Source organism: Cetorhinus maximus, chromosome 1 (assembly GCF_964194155.1).
Source record: "Cetorhinus maximus chromosome 1, sCetMax3.hap1.1, whole genome shotgun sequence".
NCBI classification, from domain to species: domain Eukaryota; kingdom Metazoa; phylum Chordata; class Chondrichthyes; order Lamniformes; family Cetorhinidae; genus Cetorhinus; species Cetorhinus maximus.
The window spans coordinates 76,750,711-76,774,961 of record NC_135879.1 but is presented as its reverse complement, the minus strand read 5'-3'; the positions used below and the strand labels follow the sequence as shown (position 1 = coordinate 76,774,961).

Genomic DNA, 24,251 nt, shown 5'->3' with positions numbered 1-24,251 from the left:
TGAAAAGAATGTGCAGGGTTACAGGGAGAAGGCAGGAGAATGGCATGAAGTGAATTGCTCATTTGGAGACCCAGTACAGACATGATGGGCCGAATGACCTCCTTCTGCGTTGTAACAATTCTGTGATTCTGAGTGTCCATTTATATGTTTTCAACCAATAAAGAAAGGTGTTTGTGTAGTTTGACCAGATGGTTTCTTAAAGCAAGAATCAGACAGGACTTAATGTATGAGAGGAAGGGCATTAATTAAAGTTTTATTTTACTGCTATTTTTGGATGTTTATCTTATTGTGCTCCTAATTTTACTTTAGTTTTTTAATCTCCCCGAGCTATCTAGCACCGGGCAGCAAGAGAGTAACCCTTTAAACAGCATTGAATTGATATGTAAGAGGATCTATGGTTGACCTTCTGTCTGATCTTTCAATTCTGGAGATGCTTAACTTCTTCTCAGTCCCTCGCCATGTTGAAGATTGGGTATTCGGAAGAATCTGCATCCACAACCTTACAAATTCATCTCATTCTCAAATCTGGCCTCTTGTACAAACCCTCTTCTTTCACCTCACCATTGGAAATGGTGCCTTTAACTGTCTAGAATCCAAGCTCCAGAATTCCCTACCTAAAGTCCTCTGCCTCTCCATCTCCCTCTCCTCATTAAGTTGCTCCTTAAAACTTCCCCTCTTGACTAAGCACTTAGTCACCTGTCCTAATGCCTTCTTATTTGATTCCGTGTCAATTGTTATCTGACTATACTCCTGTGAAGAGCCTCAAGACATTTTTCTACGTTAAAAGTATTAACAAATGCAAGTTGTTGGTCATTTTGGCTTGTAAGCTACCACATGGACATTTAAAATGCCACTCAAACCCATCTCCAACCTCACTTACCTAGCCAAAGTCCTTGAATGTTTAAATCTTTTCATCTCCCCAAGCTATCCACCACTGGCCATAAAGAGAGCGGGCAGAAGAGTTACTCCTGACCTCCTCCAATACTTCTTCGAATCAGCATTTTCCAAATCTATGCCCATATTTTCCTGAAGCTGTAAATCAGGAATTGCAAGGGAGGGAGAAACTCAAAATATTACAATCGCCAGGGAAGTGGTACTTAGCAAATTGTTGGAACTGCAAGTTGACAAGTACCTGAGTCCTGATGGATTTTATCCTACAGTCTTAAAAGAAGTGGCTAGTGAGATAGTTGATGCGTTGGTTTTAATTTGCCACAATTAAATACATTTGGGGGAAGTTCCATTTGATTGGAAAATAGCGAATGTAACTCCTTTATTCAGAAATGGGGGGAGACAGAAAGTAGGAAATGAAAGGCCAGTTGGCTTAACAACTGTCATAGGGAAGATGTTATAAGCTATTACTGAAGACATTATAACAGAGCACTTAGATGGACTCAAGGTAATCAGGCAGAGTCAACATGGATTTGTGAAAGGCAAACCATGTTTAGCCAATATATTGGAGTTCTTTGAAGAAGTAGCAGGTGCGGTGGACAAAGGGAAACCAGTGGATTTACTGTATTTAGATTTTCAGAAGGTATTTGATAAGGTGCCTCATCAAAGGTTTTGTGGAAAATAAATGCTCATAGTGTAAGGGGCAACATATTGGCTTGGACAGAAGGTTGGCTAGCTAACAGGAAACAAAGAAGGTATAGTTGTGCCATTTTCTGGTTGGCAGGATGTGACGAATGGCGCCAGGGATCAGTGCCAAGCCCTCGACTCTTTACAATGTATATAAATTATTTGGATTAAGGGACCAAAGGTATGGTTATTAAATTTGACGACACAAAGATAGGTAGGTAAGTAAATTGTGAAGAGGAAATAAGGTGGCTACAAAAGGATATAGATAGGTTAGGTGAGTGGGCAAAGATCTGACAAATGATGTAGGAAAATGTGAGGTTGTTCATTTTGGCAGGACGAATAAAAAAAGAGGCATATTATCTAAATGGTGAGAGATTGCAGAGCTCTGAGATTCAGAGGGATCTGGGTGTCCTTGTGCATGAATCGCAAAAGAATAGTATGCAGGTACAGCAAATAATTAGCAAAGCTAATAGAATGTTATGGTTTATTGCAAGAGGAATTGAATACAAGAGTAGGGAGGTTATGCATCAATTACACAGGGCAATGGTGACACCACATCTGGAGTGCTGTGCACAGTATTGGTCTCCTTATTTAAGGAAAGATGTAAATGCATTAGAAGCAGTTCAGAGAAGGTTTACTAGATTAATACCTGGAATTGGCAGGTTGTCTTATGAGGAAAAGGATAGATAGGCTAAGCTTGCATCTGCTGGAGTATAGAAGAGTAAGAGGCGACTTGATCAAAACATGTAAGGTCATGAGAGGACTTGACAGGGTGGATGTGGAAAGGGTGTTTCCTCTTGTGGGAGAATCTAGAACTCGAGGTCACTGTTTCAAAGTATGGGGACACCCATTTAGGACAGAGATGAAGAAAATCTTTTTCTCTCAAAGGGTTGTGAGACTTTGGAAATCTCTTCCTCAAAAAGTGGTTGAGGCAGAGTCTTTGAATATCTTTAAGACAGAGGTAGATAGATTCTTGATTAGGGGAGGCGATGGCATAACGGAGTTGACACTAGACTTGTAATCCAGAGACCCAGGGTAATGTTCTGGGGACCTGGGTTTGAATCCCACCACAGCAAATGGTGGAATTTGAATTCAATAAAAATCTGGAATTAAGACTCTAATGATGACCATGAAACCATTGTCGATTGTCTTAAGAACGCATCTGGTTCACTAATGTCCTTTAGGGAAAGAAACCTGCCATGCTTACCTGGTCTGGCCTACATGTGACTCCAGTTCCACAGTAATGTGGTTGACTCTTAACTGCCCTTTGAACTGATCGAGCAAGCCACTCAGTTGCATCAAATTGCTAAAAACAAGTCAATAAGGAATGAAACCGGACGGACCACCCGGCATCGGCCTAGGCACCGGAAACAACAACAACAAACTCAGCCCTGTCAGCCTGCAAAGTCCTTCTTACTGACATGCGGGGGTTTGTGCCAAAATTGGGAGGGCTGTCTCACGGACTAGTCAAGCAACAGCCTGACATAGTCATACTCACAGAATCATACATACAGATAATGTCCCAGACACCACCATCACCATCCTTGGGTATGTCCTGTCCCACCAGCAGGACAGACCCAGCAGAGGTGGCGAGACAGTGGTACACAGTCAGGAGGGAGTTACCAAGGGAGTCCTCAACATCGGCTCCAGACCCCATAAAGACTCATGGCATCAGGGCAACAATGGACAAGGAAACTTCCTGCTGATTACCATGTATCGTCCCCCCTCAGCTGATGAAGCAGTGCTCCTCCATGTTGAATATCACTTGGAGGAAGCACTGAGGGTGGCAAGACCGCAGAATGCACTCTGAGTGGAGGACTTCAATGTCCATCACCAAGACTGACTTAGCAGCACCACCACAGACTGAGTTGGCCGAGTCCAAAAGGACATAGCTGCTAGACTGGGTCTGCGGCAGGTGAGGGAACCAACAAAAGGGAAAAACATACTTGACCTCATCCTCACCAACCTGCCTGCCACAGATGCATCCGTCGATGACAGTCTCAGTAAGAGTGAAGTCCCGTCTTCACATTGATGATACCCTCCATCGGATTATGTGGCCCTACCACCATGCTAAATGGGATAGATTTTGAACAGATCTAGCAACTCAAGTCTGAGCATCCATGAGGCACTGTGGACCATCAGCAGCAGCAGAATTGTACTCGAACACAATCTGTAATCTCATGACCTGGCATATCCCCCACTCTACCATTGCCACCAAGCCAGGAGATCAACCCTGGTTCAATGAACAGTGCAAGAGGGCATGCCAGGAGCAGCACCAGGCAAACCTAAAAATGAGGTGAAGCTACAACTCAGGACTACTTGCATGCCAAAAAGCATAAGCAGCAAGTGATAGACCGAGCTAAGCAGTTCCACAACCAACGGATCAAGCTCTGCAGTCCTGTCACATCCAGTCACGAATGTTGGTGGACAATTAAACAACTTGCTGGAGAAGGAAGATTCACAGATATCCCCATCCTCAGTGATGGAGGAGCCCAGTATATCAGTGCAAAAGATAAGGCTGAAGCATTTGCAACAATCTTCAGCTAGAATTCCTGAGTGGATGACCCATCTTGGCCTGCTCAGGAGGCCCCCAGCATCACAGATGCCAGTCTTCACCCAGTTCAATCCACTCCACGTGATATCAAGAAACGGCTGATGGCACTGGATACTGAAAAGGCTATGGGCTCTGACAATATTCCAGCAATAGTACTTAAGACTTGTGCTCCAGAACTTGCTGCGCCCCTAGCCAAGCTGTTCCAGTACAGCTACAATACTGGCATCTACCGGCCCTGTGCACAGAAAAAGCAGGGCAAATCCAACCTGACCAATTACTGTCCCATCAGTCTACTCTCGATCATTAATAAAGAGATGGAAGGGGTCATCAACAGTACTATCAAGTGGCACTTGTTTAGCAATAACCTGCTCACTGATGCCCAGTTTGGGTTCTGGCAGGATCACTCAGCTCCTGACCTCATCACAGCCTTGGTTTAAACATGGACAAAAAAGCTGAACTCCCGAGGTGAAGTGAGAGTGACTGCTCTTGGCATCAAGGCAGCATTTGACCGAGTGTGGTATCAAGGAGCCCTAGCAAAACTGGAGTCAATGGTAATCAGGGGGAAAACTCTCTGCTGGTTGGAGTCATACCTAGAACAAAGGAAGATGGTTGTGATTGTTGGAGGTCAATCAGCTCAGCTCCAGGACATCACTGCAGGAGTTCCTCAGGGTAGTGTCCTAGGCCCAACCACCTTCAGCTGCTTCATCAATGACCTTCCTTCCATCGTAAGATCAGAAGAGGGGATGTTCGCTAATGATTGCACAATGTTCAGCACCAGTCACGACTCCTCAGATACTGAAGCAGTCCATGTCCAAATTCAGCAAAACCTGGACAATATCCAGGTTGAGCTGACAAGTGACAAGTTACATTCACGCCACACCAGTGCCAGCCAATGACCATCTCCAACAAGACAGAGCCTAACCATCGCTCCATGACATTCAATGGCATTATCATTGCTGAATCCCCCATTATCAACATCCTGGAGATTACCATTGACCAGAAACTGAACTGGACTAGCCATATAAATACTGTGGCTACAAGAGCAAGTCAGAGACTAGGAATCCTGCAACGAGTAACTCACCACCTGACTCCCCAAAGCCTGTCCGCCATCTACAGTTCAGTTGTGTGATGGAATACTCTCTGCTTGCCTGGTAGAGTGCAGCTCCCACAACACTCAAGAAGCTTGACACCATCTAGGAAAAAGCAGCCCACTTGATTGGCACCACATCCACAAGCATTCACTCCCTCCACCACCGATGCACAGTAGCAGCAGTGTGTACCATCTGCAAGATGCACTGCAGGAACTCACCAAGGCTCCTTAGACAGCACCTTCCAAACCCACGACCCCTACCATCTAGAAGGACAAGAGCAGCAGATAGATGGGAACACCACCACCTGGGAGTTCTCCTGCAAGCTACTCACCATCGTGACTTGGAAATATATTGCTGTTCCTTCACATCACTGGGTCAAAATTCTGGAACTCCCTCCCTAACAGAACTGTGGGTGTACTGACACCACATGGACTGCAGCAGTTCAAGAAGGTATCTCATCACCACCTTCTCAAGGGCAATTAGGAATGGGCAATAAATGCTGGCCCAGCCAACGATGCCCACATCCCATGAATGAATAAAAAGAAAGCAAGGGGGTGAAAGCTTATCAGGAGTAGGCAGAAATGTGAGGTTAAAATCAGATCAGCCTTGATCTTATTGAACGGCGGAGCAGGTTCAAGGGGCTGAATGGCCTATCCTGCTCCTAATTCATATGTTTATATGTATGTCCATGTTTGAACCTGTCCAATCAGGTTTTTTGCCCCTGCCACAGCATTGAAACAGGTCTTAGTCAAAAATGATATTCTTTATGACTTTGACTACAGAAAACTATACTTCCCAAGCAGCCTGCAGCCTTTTTCATGGTTGACCACACCATTCTCCTACAATGCCCCTCCTCCATTATCTAGCTGGGTGGGACTGTACTCGCCTGGTTCCATTCTTATCTGTCCAGTCATAACAAGAGATTCACCTGCATTGGCTTCTCTTCATGCATCACTGTCTCTGCAGTTCTCCAAGGATCAATCCTTGACCACCTCCCATTTCTCATCTACATGCTACCCCTTGGCAATATGATCCAAAAATGCATCAGATTTCACATGTACACTGATGACACCCAGTTCTATCTCAGCACCACCCATCTCAACTCCTCCATTCTCTCTGATTTGCCACACTATTTGGCCAACATGCTGTCTTGGAAAAGCAGAAATTTCCATCAAGTAAATAATGTGAGGACTGAAACCATTGTCTTTGGTCCTCACCACAGACACTAGCCTGAATTTTAAGCACCCATCATCCAAGAAATTGGCAGGGAACATACCCCCGCTGACTCCAGCAACCCCAATGCCATTTTACGCTCTAACGAGCGTTAATTGGCATAAGGCAGGACTTCTGCCCTCACTCAGGAGGAAGTCCTGCCTTGGAGAGCTGCTGGCCAATCAGATTGGCTGGCAACTCTCCAGCCGCTCCAGGCACAGCGCTGTACTGGCCGGAAGAGACACTGCAGAGAGCTGCCTGGAACTAAGTCCCGGTGCCCGAAGGACAGCAAAGTGGCAGGGGTCACAGGGTGGGGAGAGTAGGCAATATCTGGGGGCTTGTGAGGGGGGGGGTGATCAGGGTCTCGGGGATAGGTCAGTTGGGGAGGGAGGGCCAGAGGTCACCGGACCCAAAGGGGAGGGTGCCCCCAGTCTGAAGGAGCCTTCTAATGGAGGCGCCCCAACCCCCCCCCTCCCCAACCCACTTCCCTCCCAAGATTGAACTCAGTTTAATTCCAGCCTTCCCCCCGCCACCAACCCCACCCCCACCTGATTTGACATCCGCCCAGCAGCCTAAAGATTGAGGCTGGGCGGGAAAAGGCCCTTAAGTGGTCATTAAATGGGGCAAAGGTGGGCTTCCCATCCGAGGCCCTGCCCACCCCATTGTTAAATCACTACCAGGCCGGGGTGGCAGGAACCCGAAGGGAATCCCATCCATGCAATTTCATGCTCTCCCCCACCACCTCAAACCCTGCCAGGGGCAGCGTAAAATTCTGGCCTCTGTCCTTTAGCTACTGACTCCATTCCTTATGCCGGTAACTATCTGGGATTGAACCAGACTATTCACAACCTTGGCATCCTGTTTGACCATGAGATGAGATTCCAACCGCATATCCACTCTATCAAGACCGCCTACTTCCATTCCCACAACATCGCTCATCTCCACCACCGTCTCAATTCACCCGCTATTGAATCTCTTTTGTTACCTTTTGCTTGACCATTCCAATGCTCTCTTGGCTGACCACCAACCATAAACTTGAGCTCATCCAAAACTCTGCTGCCCATATTCTAAATCAAAACAAGTCCGATTCACTCATTACCCCTGTGCTCACAGACCTATATTGCACCGGTCCATCAGTGCCTCAGTTTTAAAATGATCATACTTGTTTTCAAACCCATCCATGTCCTCAACCCTCCCTCCTTCTGTAACCTCTTTCATTTCTATACCCTCCAAGAGCTCTGCGACCCTCCAATTCTGGTCTTTTGAGCATGGTTGATTTTCATTGGTCCATCTTTTGGTGGCCGTGACTTCAGCTGCCTGGTCCTAAGCTCCGGAATTCCCTCTCTATGCCTCTCCAACCTTCTACCTCTCTCTGGGCAGGATTTTTACCTCGTCAGGCAGGCCTGGGACCGGCCGCAAAACCGACTGCCACTCACAATTGATTTCACGCTGGTCGGTCAATTAGCAACCAGCCGGCATGAATCGCACGCCGAAACACGCTGCCTGGAGGGAGGAGTAGGGAGTGCGTGGAAGTCAGCCCATGCGCGTGGGTGTGCTCAGTGAAAGCTCCCTGAAGGCACAGAGCTGCTTCAGGGAACTGAAGATTTTTAACATGAAAAATAAAGATTTTAAAATTAAAGTAAACATGTCCCCTCATGTGACTCTGTCACACAAGCAGGGGCATGTTAAAAATGAGATTTAAAAATTATTTTATTTTTAATTAACATTGGAAACCTTGTCCTGCCCGTGGATGAGGTTTCCTCAAAAATCCAAAGGCTGCTCGGCCTTTCCGCCCACCCACCAACCATAAGGTTGGATGGGCAGGGAAAAATTCACTTTAATTAATTTATTAATGGACTTAACAGACCTCTTAATTGTCAGCGGGCATGCTGCTGACTACCGTGCAAGCCTGCCAACTGAAATATCACATGAGTGCGTGATGATTTTGGGACGCTCGCCCGATGTCATCATGCGTTATTTCACGCTAGTTTGTGTCGGGCACGTGCCCTCATGACGAGCTGAAAATCTATCCCTCTATCTACTTTTAAGATACTCCTTAAAATCTATCTCTCTGGCAGCATGTCCTAATATCCCCTGATGTGGTTCGGTGTCACATTCTGTTTGCTCACCCTCCTGTTAAGTGCCTTGGGATGTTTTACTATGTTAGAGACACTATATGAATCCAAATTGTTGTTGGGTGAATTACCTGTATAGTTAACTGGTAAGCCATCTGTCCTGAACCAGACAAGCAACGGCGTTGGAAATCCTGTTGAATCACAGCGGAGCAAGACGTTACTTCCAACCGGTGATGTAATTTTGGTTGCTGAAGTCATGACTGATGGTCTGAGGCACTGTTCAAGTTCAACTCTCTGGAATGAAACACCTGCAGAATTGTCAGGTGCACTACATGTCAGTAGAGGATCCATGAGAATAACTAGTGTTTCTTCTGACTTAGAAAGTTCAATTAACTTTGATATCCTACAGTCACAGAACCATGGGTTGTCTTGGAAACCTAAGGAAGAGAAAGATATTTAAGGCCATTGCTTTCTTGAAAATAAATAAAATGATCATTTTCGTTGCGGTCTATAAAATCTTTGTTTTGTGTGTCATTCCCAAAAATATTTACTCAAACCAAAACTTGTTATTAAAAACATCCTTCAGTAAAGATACTTAATTTCCATGCAAGCAGATTTATCACCATCTTTCTAGAGATTTCAGATAGCTCTGCAAATGCATTCTTTACTGGGTTTAACCTAAGTTTGATATTAAAGTAATAATGATCAATATGATGTGTTGAAAATCTGTGCCTTTCCTTTGCATTCTGATGTTGCTCTGGCAGGTTTGTGTTGCACATTAGGTCAGGCTCAGGCTGACCATATCCTGGCTTGCAATGCGGAATGTATGGGGTTTTATAAGGAACAGAGCTTCCACCTGCAGTAAGCAGGGTCAGGAGGGTCGGATCTGAGGTCAAGGATGCTCAATACCTTGAGATCCTACGTTCTGAGTCACTCAGTGGCCTGTGGATCTTAGACATCCAGTACAAGAAGTGAAAACAGATGTCAAATGGCAGATTTAGGCTCCACCGTATATGGCCTGAACCCATGAAAGATAAAATGTTTTATTTAAGTGCAGCCTTTTTACAAAGGAGCCATTATAGGCTTTATTTCTGAGGGGAGAGGAGCAGATATTACCGTATGGCACCCAGAGACTGACATCAGACACTCAATTTTCCAGCCTCTGTGGGAAGGCAGCCACTTCAGATACACCCTTTATGGAACAGGCAGCTGCTCCCCCTACTGGAAATGAAATTAGGGATAGATGAATACTGGGGTTTTCCTCGAACAACATGATTTACTAATTAGGAAACAGCAACAAGAGCTACAAGAGCAGGTCAGGGGCTAGGAATACTGTGGTAAGTAACCCACCTCCTGACTCCCCAAAACCTGTCCACCATCTACAAGGTACAAGTTAGGAGTGTGATGGAATGCTCTCCACTTGCCTAGATGAGTGCAGCTCCAAACACACTCAGGAAGCTCGACACCATCCAGGACAAAGCAGCACGCGTGAATGACACCCCTTCCACCATCTTAAAAATCATTCACTCCTTCCATCACCAATGCACAGCAGCAGCAGCAATGTGTACCATACACAAGATGCACTGCAGCAACTCAGCAAGGCTCCTTCGACAGCACCTCCCAAACCTGCGACCTCCACAATCTCAAAGGACAAGGGCAGCAGATGCATGGGAACATCACCACCTGCAAGATCCCCTCCAAGCCACACACCATCCTGACTTGTAACTATATCGCTGCTCCTTTACTGTTGCTGGGACAAAATCCTGGAATTCCCTCCCTAACAGCACTGTGGGTGAACCTACACCACATGGACTGCAGTGGTTCAAGAAGGCAGCTCACCGCCACCTTCTCAATCAGGGATGGGCAATAAATGGTGGCCTAGCCAACAAAGCCCACATCTCATGAAAGAATAAGTTTTATTAAAATGCAGCAAATCATAGATCAGGAATTTGTATAAAGTGTCACTACCAGTTGGAAGTGCAAGTAGGTAAGTCGCAAATAATCAGGAGCTGAGTGGAGATGCCCAATACTCTGAACAACAATGTTCCCAGCCTTTACAAAAAAGCAACAACCTTCAACAAATAGTGGTGGCAGCATGAAAGAGCTAAGTATTCATTCAAGGATTTGTTTCAATAATTATTTGACAGAACTCTAATCTAAAAGAAAAGGATATTTGCATTTATATAGTGCCTTTCGTGACCACAGGACATCTCAAAATGCTTCACAGCCAATGAAGTACTTTTGAAATGTAGTCACTTTTGCAATGTAGGAAATAAAGAACTTAATTGCAAACTGCGAGTTTCCCCCAATGCTAATGTGATAATGGCTAGAAATCTGGTTTTGTGATTTTGATTGAGGGATAAATATTTGGCAGTACACCAGGGATAACTCACCTACTCTTCTTCGAAATAGTGCCATGAGATCTTTAATGTCCAACTGAGAGGGCAGGTGGGGCCTCAGTTTAACATCTCATCCAAAACTCTGAGAGGAGCCCTTCAACAATGACAGACTTGAGCTCATGTCCTGGAATGGGACTTGAACCCAAAAACTTCTAACCAAGAGGCAAGAGTCCTACCAACTGAGGTAACTTTTCTGTAAGGTTTGCAACCTTATATCACTCTATATAACTCTTCTTTACATCTCAGATCACAAGTACTAGGTGTAAATCCTGTCACTGTTCTTTATATTGCCTACAAGAGTTAAACAACTTCTTTGTGTCTCAGCTTACTTTGTTTCTCCAAGAGTTGAAAAACTTCTTCGTATTTCAGTTTACATTGTTTCTCTAGGGTTTCCATCAATCCTACACTGAGTTACAGCAGGGGTTTGGAACAGCCCCCATTACATTTCAGACAATAAGTTTACTTCTAATGATTGATTCCAATACTTTACACAATATAAGAACATAAGACCATAAGAAATAGGAGTTAGAGGAGGCCATTTGGCCCTTCAAACATGCTCTGTCAATCAACAAGATCATGGCTGATCTTTTACCTCAACTCCACTTTCCCACTCTATCCCCATATCCCTTAGTACCCAAACATTTATTGCCCTCTTGTCTTAAATATACTCAATTACTAAGCATCCACAGCTCTCTGAGGTATAAAATTGCAAAGATTCACAACCTTTTAAGTGAAGGAATTTCTTCTCATCTCAGTCCTAAATGGCTGACCCTTTATTCTGAGACTGTGACCACATGTTCTAGATTCAACAGCCAGGGGAAACATTTTCTCTGCATCCACTCTGTCAAACCCCTTTTATATGTTTCAAATAGATCACCTCTGATTCTTCTAACCTCCAGAGAATATAGGCCTAGTCGACTCAATCTCTCCTCTTGGGGAAAACATTCATTCTGGCAACCAGTCTAGTGAACATTCATGCTTCCCCTCTAGGGCAAGTATGTCCTTCCATAGGTAAAGCTACTAAAACTACACACAGTACTCCAGATATGGCCACACCAATGCCTTGCATAATTTTAGTAAGGTTTCTTTACTCTGAGGCGTGTTCCCCTACTGCCCATGCCATAATACAGTTGACGTGCGCAGGAGATGGAAGGCTGTTTTAAAATAACTTTGTAGAAAAGGTCAAAAGGAAAGATCTGCCACATCATTTGGGGGGGGTGCCCTGTGCACACCGAGGGCACCCAACCCAAGATGATATCCACCCTTTGTACCTCCCCGCCTAGCTTCCGAAACATCCACCTCATCCCCTTATCCCAATCCATAGCCTCCCCATTCCCTTCCTGCCCTAAACGCCCAGGACTTACCTTGGTCCAGGATATATTGCTCTTCTTTCTAGGGCCTGTTTGCAGTCCCAACAGCACCTATGACTGAGTTCTGGCACTGCTGGGACCGGTCGACCTGCCAGCCAATCGGATTAGCTGGCAATTCTCAAGGGCGAGACTTCCTCCCACTGAGGGGTGGAAGTCCCACTCTCAGGCACCTAAAGCCCCCTGCAGTGTGTTATTGCTGCAAGACAGCCTTTTCTTTACATCAGTCGGTTCAGAACCAACTTTTGTAATGTGGTTGGGGGAGGGGGTGGCAGTGGTGCGGTGTGGTGGTAGACAAACAATACGACCCCCCACCTTGATAAAGTTCTCATTTGTATAATAAGCTCCTGTCTGACACCTGATCAAATGCTCTTTGAAAATCCAAATGTACAATATCCACTGGCTCCCCTTATTCATTCTACTAATTACCTCCTCAAAACTCTTCATAGATTTGTCAAATTTGAGTTTCCTTTCATAAATCAGTGTTGACTCTGCTTAATCATATTATGATTTTCTAAGTGTCTTGTTACCACATCCCTAATAATAGATTCTAGCATTTTGCCAACACTGATGTTAGACTAACTGGCCTACTGGGCTGAATTTTCCTTCCGTCGGGGGGGAGGTTAATGGGCGGGGGGGTACGGGCACGCTTCTGATCGGCGCCAATTAAGGCCCGCCCAGTGTGACATCTGCATGGAAGCGTTATGCGCTCCTGGTGCAGGTGGGGGAGGAATCCCAAAATCGAGAGTGCGCCCTTTCGTGCATGCGCACAAAAGAGCGCACTCATCTCCCTGAGGCTAAGTGCTGCCTCAAGGAGATCATCTGTAAATGTAAAAAAGACAAAAATAGAAAAATAAAATTTCCCTTACATGTCCCCTCATGTGACAATGTCACATGAATTGGGACATGTCCATAATTTTTACAAAATCTTTATTAAAATTTTTTAAAGCCTACATGAAACCTCATCCCGCCTGTGGATGAGGTTTCATGTTTTTTCTAGTTCCCACTGGGGCAAGGTTGGATGGGCAGGTCCTTTAATTACTTAATTGATCCTGTCAATGGCCTCAATTGGCCACTGACAGGTCGGCGGGCGCGCAGCTGATTTTGCTGCACTCCCGCCTTCCTGGAAATTTAAATCAGGCGTGGTGACATCCGGAGTTCCCCCCGACGTCACTGCGCATCATTTTACGCATCGGCGAGCGGGCCCCGCCCCCACTTGCCGACTTGTAAAATTCTGCCCATTGTTCCACTTTTTCTTTCTTTCTCTTTTTTTTAAATAGTGGAGTTATGTTTGCTACCTTCCAATGCTTGAGAACTCTTCTACAATCTAAGGAATCCTGAAAGATCAAGATCGATGCATCCACTATCTCTGCAGCTACTCCTTTTAAAACGCAAGATGCAAGTTGTCAAGTCCAGGGGATTTTTCACCACTTAGTCCCACTAATTTCTCCAGTACTATTTCTTCATACTTATCTTAGACTGATTTCTTGAAGTTCCTCATTCTCGCTAGACCCTTGGTTCCCTGTTATGTTAGGATATTACTTGTGTTTTCTACCACAAAGACAGATACAAAACTCTGAATTTTGTCTGTAGTGTTGAAGTCCCGCCAGCCGGTCCGAAAGTGGGAACTGAACCAACTTCAGCCAGCAGCAGAACCTGGGGCAGCAGTAGCAGCTAGCAGTCAACATTGCTGAGGCTGCAACACTAGGGAGAGGGTCTATCAATGGCCAGGCACCCTCAAGGAGAGGTAAGTGGGGTTGGAGAATGCTGAGGCCAGTCAGCAGGCCATGGTAATTGGGCAGGGAGGTCATGGAGCACTGACAAAACAGTTGCCAAGATGACAGCCATTTCCAGCGGAGGGACCCCTCCATGTGCCATGGAGTACCCTTAAAGGAGCCCCCCCCCTCCTGGTGCTCACTCGGTGGCCACCAGATTTTACCTGGTGGCCTCCCCACACAGCGGTGGAGCTGTCCAACATGAGCAAAATGCCCACAGAGGCGGGAAGTGGATCTTAAATGGCCACCTAAGTGGCTCAGTTGGGCTTCCGGATGGCATCCGAACTACCACCTTTCCAACTGCTGGTGATATGACTGGGAAGACAGGCTCCCCCTGCATTTTACTAGCCACCCTGCCTCCCAGCCCATCACCAAATGGCCCGGAAAATTCAGCCCAAAGTATTTGCTGAATGCCTCTGCAATTTCCTTATTCCTTAATATATCACCTATCTATGCCTCCAATGTGCCCACATTCATTTTCACTATCATCCTATTTACATACCTGTCTCTTGCCAGACTACTTTTATATCTTCTTTTCTCTTTCCTTTCAGCTTCTTAGTCTTGCTTTGCTGAATTCTCAACTCCCTCGAATTCTCAGGTTTAATACTATAGTTGGCAATATTATAAGCTTCATCCTTTGATCTTATACTATGTTTAACTTCTCTTGTTAGGTTAGATAACTTTTTCTATGGGTTTTCATGCCTTTAGGAATGTACATTTGTTGCAATTTTTCTATTAATTTTTTTAAGGTTGCCATTGTGTGTCTGCCGTCAAATCTTTTAATGTAGTTCCCCGATCTATCTTAACCAAATTGCTCCTCATACCTACAGAGTTTGCTTTATTTAGAATTAAGATCCAAGTTCCAGGCTGAACTAAAACACTTTAACACTCAGAATAAAATTCTTACTGTAATGTGAAATATTACAAGACTGAAAGATAATATGGATGAGGAGACCATTTGACTTATATTGATTCATCTATCTAACTAAACCCTTTCATTCTCCAAGTACTGAATCAGTTTGATTCTCAGATCCAACCAGGTTGGGGTGCCACTTTCTCAAAGAAGTCAAGGTATGCGGCCAGATAGGATCTTTCCCTTCTGAACCTCTGTTGATTGCTGTTTACCAAGTCCATTAACACGAGTATTGTTATTTTAATGTTAATTATTATTTATTCAAACTCTTTCAGAACTCCAGCAACCACATTCTTTACTGCACTAAGTCCTGCTCATCTTCATCTATTACCCAATACTCATTCACTCTATTGGCTTTCCATCCCAGCACACTGATTTCAAAATCTTCATACTCATTTACAAATCCTTCCATGGCCTGTTGTGAAGCACTCTTGACATGTTAATATGTTAAAGATGCAATATAAATGCAAGTTGTTATTCTTGTTTCTGTCTTTTTGCAGAAGGAGTTGACTAGCACTTACCTAGGATTACTCTCTGCAATGGATCTTTGCCAAACACTTGATACCTTGCATTAGCAGGCCAGATGTCTAACAAGTCAGATGGCAGTGTGGTGAGTTCATTACTAGATATATCTAAATTGGTTATATTTCTGAGGTATCGAGCTGCATTAGCAGGAATGGTTGACAGTCTGTTATTGTGCAAGTCAAGAGTTCGAAGATTTGGCATTTCTTGCAGCGAATCCCAAGGAAAGGTAGACAACATATTTCCATCAAGGCGCAATTCATGGAGTTCTTTTAAATTATAAAAGCTACGAGGATCTATGGTGTTGATGGCATTATATGTTAACCAGAGATATCTTAAGTCCACAAGGTAATAAAATGCTTCACGTGGAAGTTGTCGAACAACAGTTTTTTCAACACGAAGTTTAACTGTATCCACTGGAACATTGACAGGGATCTCAGACATATCTGGGTCATTGCATAATACGGACCTGGAAAAAGAAAACGTTCAGTTTATTTGGTGATTCTATTTTCCTAGAATATTATTCATGTTGTTTCACTTTCAATTAACCTATTTAAATAACATATACAAGAGAAAGGACTTTAATCTGGATATTAATATACATTTATCAGCTTCCAGAGCTGTTACAGGATTTGTGGCTTCTTCTGTTTATATCAGAACTGGATTGGCAATCTTATGCCTCCACCTTTACCTAAATGATTATATCAACAATTTAAATCTGTAATTTAAAAGTGCATGTGATCACTTTTTATTTACTTCTGTTAAGAAGAATGTTTTTAATGTAATTATTGAGTTTTGCTGAAAAAAGACATTTTCTCGAAGCTTTTCGTCTTGCACTCATCAGGACAATTGCAAGAATATCAATGTCGGGGAAGCAACAACTTTATACTGTGCTCAGGTTCTGTACTACTAAGTGACTAAATGTAATTATTACTTTTATTCCTCCTTCATGTGTGAATTATAAATTAGGACTTTTGATGATTGGTCAAAAGAAACTCAACACAGCTCGTGTCCAAAATGCTGTGTAACTGAATGAATGACCATAGATTTACACTCACAGGACTTGTAGAGTAAAGCATTTTTCAGAAATTAACAAAATCATTTAAGATGTACTGAAAATAAACAAAGGGGAACAGGCACACAGAAAGAACAGTCCAACATATAATAAAACAAAATTAACAACACGCAACATATGAATTTTAAACAGCAGCAGTTCAAGAAGGTGGCTCACCATTACCTCTTTGAGGGCAATTAGGGATGAGCAATAAATGCTGGCCTTGCCAGCGACACTCATCTCATGAACCGTTAAAAAAAATCTAAATAAAATTAAGCACCCTGTGGCAACAGATTTCCCCAGTGGAGACTGAAGGGCTATTTACATACTTCCAATGGAAAGCTATGCTTGTAAGGTGCTCTAGTTGGGGAATTGGGGCCATAGTATAGCCAAATATTTAATCTACATCCCTTTCAAGTGTGGCTCCCATCTGAGAAAGCAAGGTCATGGAATTAGAACCAAAGGTGAAAGTCAAAAATGATGTGAGAAGCAATATATAAAAGTTGGAAAATGTTTTTTTCCACTGCTACAAAACCAACATTTCATCTATTTTTCCTAAAGCAGTAAACAAAAAAAAGAAAGATGACAGTCACATACCCCTCCCCTCCCCCCAACAATTTTCGATGCATTAATTTTGATGGATGGAAAAATCATTGGGAGCACATGTCCAAATCCCCAATGTGCAGTGGACAAGACTCCTTGTAAAGTTAGTTCTCATGTCTTAGCATGAATGCTGTATGCTATTTATACAAAAAAAATGAAAGAAAAAAAAAAAGTTTATGTAAATATATTTGTAATTAATCTTCATATTCAATACATCATGGTTGGTTTATGATATCATCTGAAACCCTTGAGCAGATCATTTAGGCTGAAGGTGGGATCTAAATAGAGTAGACTATGAAACATCATATATATGAGTTCTAAATGATGTTTGTACTATCTAGTATAGTTCCATATAACTCATTTAACAGCCACGCTTTCTGAAGAAAAATCCTATCAAACATAACTCTCAGCTCTGAGAGATGTATGCATTCCCATTTAATGATATTTTGTCACTGTACAGTAAAATGTGCTTCAACCCAGCTCAGAATTGGAAGTATACTTCTGCCTTATTGGCATTGTGATATCAGATACTAAAATCTACAGTGTAGGCACATCGTAATACATAGCGTGTATTCATTGACACTCCTGCAGAATGAAAATGAATTATATGCTCACACTGTTGAAGAGCATCAAGAATATACGTTGCATTGAAATTATTAGTGATTATTTAAACATGTGGTTTTTGAACGCTCCATTACAGGAGTGTTTGAAAAAATAACTGGATTCAAAATTTAGTGCATTACTTTGCATTTTACAAAGCATTGTCTAGCTATAGAACTGCTCCCATCCGTCTGTCTATTTATATTTAATTGACTTACCTGGCCCCAGTGCCATCACCTCTGCCATGGAAAATACAGGTACACTGAGAAGGACAGAAGGAAGATACTTTTGTGAAAATTGTGGCCAACGAGCAAAAGACAGCAATCAAGTACATGTTTCAAAGTCAACTAAACTAGGCACAAATAAAGCTTTTAGTCCCTATTTCTACACGTCTTCTATTTCAGTCCATGGAGGAATCAGTTTGGAAACAGAGGATTATGTGAGATTAGCTGAGATTTGTAGGTCAAGTAACCTTCAGGTATCCCTGGAAAGAGCTTAGTTTTCAACCAGATATATTTAGTGAGGTATTATTGAACACGGAATAACCTATGCTTGGTTCTGTTTAGTAGATACAATATTCTTTTTATCTTTTTATGACTGGTACTTTGTCAGTGCATCAGATTTAAATTTTGTTTTTAAACAACAGTTAATAAATGAAGATTTTGATTAGCAGTTCAACAATTCAGCATTTATAATTGAAATTGGCACATTGCAAGAAAAAGCATCAAATTCTGAAGGTATACAAAATACAAAATATTTGTTAAGTACATTGTTGCAGTGAATTCACCAATTCTAACTGTCCACAGAAAAAATGCAGAATTAAAATATTTCCCTGAAATAGATGGAAAATGGTTTAGTCCAATCAGTTGGCTATTAATAGTAGTGCTTGACTGAGGAAGATCCACTTTTAAGTAGGTGACTGCACTGATTAAAGTGCTCTTTGAATCAGCCCTTGTGGCCTCCACTTCACAATGAAGCCTGCTCAACATTGCTGCAGTACTTTATGTACAAAACAAAGCAAGCTGAAGCATCGATTTCTGATGCAAGAGGTAATAATTGTAATATACAAATAGACCAAATTAAGAGTGCAAATGAGTGTAAAATTATTTTTTAAATGAATACCATTTAGTATAAAGAAAACATGAGAAAGCTAATCTTAAATGAAACATAATTGAGAATGATGGATAAACCTTTGAAATTTAACATACTTGATGCAATTTTTTAAACTGCTGTATCAGATAGTTGTTACATTTCTCAAATTCACATCTAACCGATGAGATATTTCCTACCCACTCCCTCTGCTACCTGTGAAGATCCTACATGAAATGAGTTTTATCAGACTCAGTCATTTCTTCCTCGACTCAAGCTCATGGTGTTAAACTGTCCAGAGTCTGGCACCAAATTGGCATTCTCAAGCCAGAGATGGTTCGTATGGGAAATAGAAAAATGTATACTTGTGCAATAAGAACTTATATTTTTACTTCACTCGTTGGTTTCTGATCAAGATGTACCTAGAATTGAATACTTGGTGATTACAAATACAACTCAGACGTTGTCAATGTAATATAAAATGTTCTACACTGTGTTACGACCAGTTTAGAAGGGGTGAACTGACTCCTCTCTTTGCCCTACTCCTGACTTGTTTATAACAGAGTTTGAATTTTAAAAGGAGGCAATATTGGCAATGCAATATATATACTTAACTGTGTGTAGCTTGGTGTAAGAAATAAGCCTGCCAGGTTCCTTAAGTTATCAAATAAAGAGTTAGTTTTATTGCTAAAGCTCACTCAGGTAAAGATGCAGAAATTATTCTCTGTTGCCATGCACTAATTACCTCTACATCCTCAGCCAGCCAGTCCCTCAGCTCCATCCATGTCCTCACCTCCAGCCAAGAGGACACCTGCTCCATTGAAGGGCTGGAAATAAGCAGCCTGGAAGACCCATCACAGCGCTTACCCACATCCTCCAGCACAGGGACACATACCTCAGTGAGACCTAGATCTAGAGCGGGCTTGGGTTCACAATCTGATGGTCACTGCACGGACATGTGTCCACAGCAGGAGGAGGCAGGCAGGTTCCTTAACAAACTGTTAAGTATCTGATCAGCTCCCCGTCCTTTCCTCAACCCCAGTCATCCCTTTTCCCCATTACGGTCAACGGTCCTGTCATCACCTTCCACCTCTTCACCGTCACCAACCAAGCCAAACCCTTGTCTTTCCAGAATGTCCAGCAGAACGTACACGTTCCCTACCTTCCTGAGAATCCCAACCCCCATCCACATTGACCTCCCCGAGCTCCTCCTTCCCATCCCCAGGGTCCATGTCTGCCTTTGAGTCCCCACCAACCACCCTCGCCTTCCCTTCTACTGCTACCGATACACCCTCACCCTCCCATCCTTCCGGTTCACTCTGCTCCCTCTCATACTCACCATTCGCTACCAAGCCCACACTCAGTTCGCTCTCCAGGAGGCAGTCATTGACTCCACAGTCCCCTCCCTTGCAATGTTCACCTGGACATCCCTCCCTTACTCCCTCCTCCGCCCTTACTCCCTCTTCCACCTTTAGTCCCTCCTCCCCCTGGACGCCTTCCCCCCTACAAACTCCCTCCTCCCCCCAGACACCTTGCCGCCTCCAAACAACTTCTCTCCTCTGAACTCCTTCCCCCCTCCGAATTCCCTACCTTGCACCTTCCTACTCCCTTATACCTACCTCCCCCCTTGCCACATTCTCCCCCATTACACCCTCCTCCCCCTGTACTCCCTCATCCCCCTCCCAACCTCACACCCCCAACATCTTCGTCCCCTCCGCTCCCAACCTAACCCTAACCCACTCCCCCACCGCCCCCAGTACACCTTCCCCTCCCACTCACAGCTGGACCTTCCTCTCCCCGTCTCGCTGATCATCCGTCGCAGCCCATAGCCAAGACCGTGATGATCCGAAGCAGACCCCAGATCTCAACAGAGACCTCCTGCCTTCTGTGAGCTGCTTCGTGGTGGAGCCATGTCCATGACAATCCACCCAGCTTGCGATGCATGTGTTCCTCCAGGATCCAGTAGCTGTAGGGCCCCAGCATCATCTTCTCCTCGGATGTCCATGATCTGAGCAAGGACCTAATAGTAAGTCCCAACTTCTGCACGTCACAGCTTTCCGGATGTGTTCTGCACCAGCGTGTTTTCCTCTGGCGTAATGGTAAATCGGGTGAGGGGAAACAATTCCAGTCGGACCTTACTTTGCATCCCATTTTGGGATGCAAATCATGTTCACGCCAGTCTCCAGCAGCATTCACATCCCACTATGGCGGACACCATTGGATGAGCATGCTGTGCTTTCATGCCGGCATGAAACCAATTTTTGGCCTTCTCTTCCTATTGTCGCCCCCCGCCCGGCCCAATGCCAACGGGGCCAGAAAATTCCGGTCACATAAAGCAGCTTGTGTCTTTTGCAAATGCAATATAGTAACTGCTGTAGACCAGTGCCCTTTACTGAGCAAAAGTATTCTTTTCAATAGATATCTCTCTATATATGTCCAGCTGTTGGCTTCATCACAAACTTTCTCTGGTATGTAATGTTATCACAGTCAGATGTGACATTCTGATTGATAAAGAGCACTAATTGAAGTTACTGAGTTGTTTGGTACAAGTGGACTTACAGCTGCAAAATGATACCCATGGCATGCGCACATACTTGTGGGGTAAATTGTGCCCAATGCCATATTAAGCACGTTAGCAAATGCACAATGAATGTCTGCCGGAGGTATGCAGAGCAGGCAAATCTGACAACAACAATGCTATTTTTAAGCTTAAAACTCCAGCCTAAGCCATCTCTTAACCTTGTACAATTGGACACATAGTCGTAGCAGGAAGGACACCCCCATCAGTGCTATTTAAAGGGATCATTAAGTACTTACAGGTTAGATGCTGCTTGATTTTTTTTCTGGCTGTTGCTATGATTCCCCAAGTGCTTTCTGTCGTTGTATCAAGTTGCAAAAGTTTAAAGTGAGTAACAAGGCACTTTAGATGCCTGTACCGCTCTGGAGGAGCCCTGTAGAACTCTGCAGAGCGGGTGTCAAGATTTGTGGTGGTCTGCTGTATGGTGGATAATCTCACGATCATGTTGGGACAGTCCTTACCATCAGTTATGTGGCAAGCAGCTGAGGAGGAGGAGCATGAAATGAAAGAGGTGGAAGAGGATAATGAGGAAGTGGAAGGGAGGAGGCTAGCTAGACAGCCCCTATCCCCCTGGGTTGTGCATGAATAATTCATCTGAGTGCAATATCAATTAGCGTAACTCCAAATCCCCATTCACCAACAATCCCACATCTTACCTTCCCTGTCATTGACCATCACAGCATCAGCTTTGGCATGATGCAAAAAAAAAGGCTAACACAAAATATACATTCCAATCCAAATTTATAAATGTAATTATGCCATATTGCGTACAAAAGTCAACTAATCACCCTTGTGCATTTCCCTAGGGCCTGTCTTCCATGAGCCTTTTACCTGTCTGAGTGCTCCTATGCAGTGTTATCCCAGTGGCTGCAGCATGGCTAGTGGAAGGCTGCTGACTTTCAGTGAGGGAGGATGCAGATGGCCTTGGAAGATGACCTTGAGCAGCTCTGGCCCCAGAAGGCCTGGCTTCAGAGTGTGCCATTTTGGTGTGTGTTGCAGTGGTCTGTGCTGGCTGGCTGACAAGCAATAGCAATAGCAAGGGCATTGGCAGAGTGACAGGGTTGGGAGAACAAATGCTGTCTTCCTGAGAAAGGATAACAGGTTCATGCTTCATGGAGCCACTGTCACTCCACAAGGCGGTGTATTAGTCCTTGCTGGACTGCTGTCTCACCCTACAAGTCCCTCTGCATACTATAATAGATAGCCATACTGCCATTAGTCTGTACTTGTACAGCAGCAGTCTGAGTTTCTACTGCAGCATTCAGACGTTGGGTGGCTGCTGCTTATGCTGTAATGGAAGCTATGACATCAGCCATCACACACTACATCATGCCTCGATCCTTAGGTGTGTCGACAGTGTTGGCCACCATTTCCATGCTAGAAAATATGGTCTCCAAGCTCTGTGCCAAGTTGGTGCTGAACTCCTCCATTCTCCTTAAGAGCTCTCCTTAACATGGCTTCTGGCAGGCTTCCCAAAGCACCAAGCATTTTGCTGTTCATATCCATCAGCCTTCTTCTGTAGGCTGTCCCATTAAAGTGCTCATCTGAGTCCTCTGTAGCAGAACTCATATGCAACCTCATCCTCTGGCAAGCTGGCAACTATGCTACTTTTGTCCCCTGTCATGGTTGCAGGTCATGATGCCCAGTGTCTCACCATGTGCAATCCCACCTCTCATCAATGTAAATAATGTAAGTATCTGACCTGGTGACTAAATGTGAAATCAAGTGATAGGGCAGTGTCTTCTGTGAAGCTCTTGGGGAGAAATAGTAAGATTCAACAAGATGCATTCAGAATCAGAACTGCAATCGCTGTTAAAACATGGATACCTTTATTCTCCTCCCTCTGCTGGTACATGCGTATGGCAGCCTGATATGGACAAAATGCACAATTCAATTTTCAATACATACATCCTTCCCCTTCTTAGTAAATGAGAGGCCCAGCGTGTTTCGATGGTAAACTTAAGCATAATGTGAACATTCAACTTCACCAGCAACACTATCACATATTATAATTTCTCTATTAGGTTAACAATGTAATCAGTCATGTGCAATGAGATAAAAGATTTGTTCATTAACTGAAAATAGTTCACTTCATAACAAGATCACTTAGCCATGATGACGTCTTCTGTCACAAGTAGGATATTGTTTGACATCAGCTTTGGTCTCATTTAACTCATGTTTTTCATCTGAGATGTTGATGTTGGAATCAGATTCAATGCTCGTGAATGGTGTTTTCAGTGCTTTGAAGAATGACACATTTTGTATGATGATATATGAACCGCAGTTAGCACTGGTCATTGATCCCTTTGTGTTGGTCACAACAAGTGGTTAGTTGTCATAAAGGATTGTTTGCCTTCCAACATGACCATCATGTTTCACAAGCATTTTATCTCCTGGCGTTGGCGGATATGAATTTCATGTTTCGCGCCTCATTTACTTTTATTCAATCCTTCTGTTCCCAATCACATTCGCGTACATGTTGATCATTAGCTCTGTAGGCTAGCTCAGGAAAACCTGTACGATGGATTTTCAATGGAATGACACCTAAGCTCCTACCAACTGCATATTTCTGATATGAAAATGATACGTTTGCTATATTTGAATCTGCAGCTGCATGTATGAACTACCTTACGCACATTAATGGGCCCCATCCTGCACTCAAATTCACCGTTGAAATGGAGCAGTCAGATGAACTCCCTTTCCTTGACGTGCTAGTTGAGAAATTTACCAATGGGTTTGCTACTACTGCCCAGCAAAGCCTGCCTTCACTGGTAAATATACACATTGGAATTCCTATAATTCCATGCATTATAAGGTTGGCCTTATCTGCAACCTCATAAATAG

The 24,251-nt window shown here is 43.7% G+C and overlaps 1 protein-coding gene across 2 annotated transcripts in view; it reads right to left on the bottom strand.

Moving 5' to 3' along the window:
- LOC144680988 (leucine-rich repeat, immunoglobulin-like domain and transmembrane domain-containing protein 3) overlaps positions 1-24,251 on the bottom strand; it is a 43,714-nt gene that overhangs the window by 7,398 nt on the left and 12,065 nt on the right. The window contains exons 2-4 of one of the 2 annotated variants that reach the window (XM_078542632.1): positions 17,959-18,002; positions 15,483-15,952; positions 8,639-8,944 (exon numbers count right to left, since the gene is read on the bottom strand). In XM_078542632.1, coding sequence (XP_078398758.1) covers positions 8,639-8,944; positions 15,483-15,927 — 751 coding nt within the window. In that variant the 5' untranslated portion in view covers positions 15,928-15,952; positions 17,959-18,002. Of the gene's footprint in view, positions 1-8,638; positions 8,945-15,482; positions 15,953-17,958; positions 18,339-24,251 lie in introns of those variants that run through there. The other variant, XM_078542622.1, reaches the window with a different exon arrangement.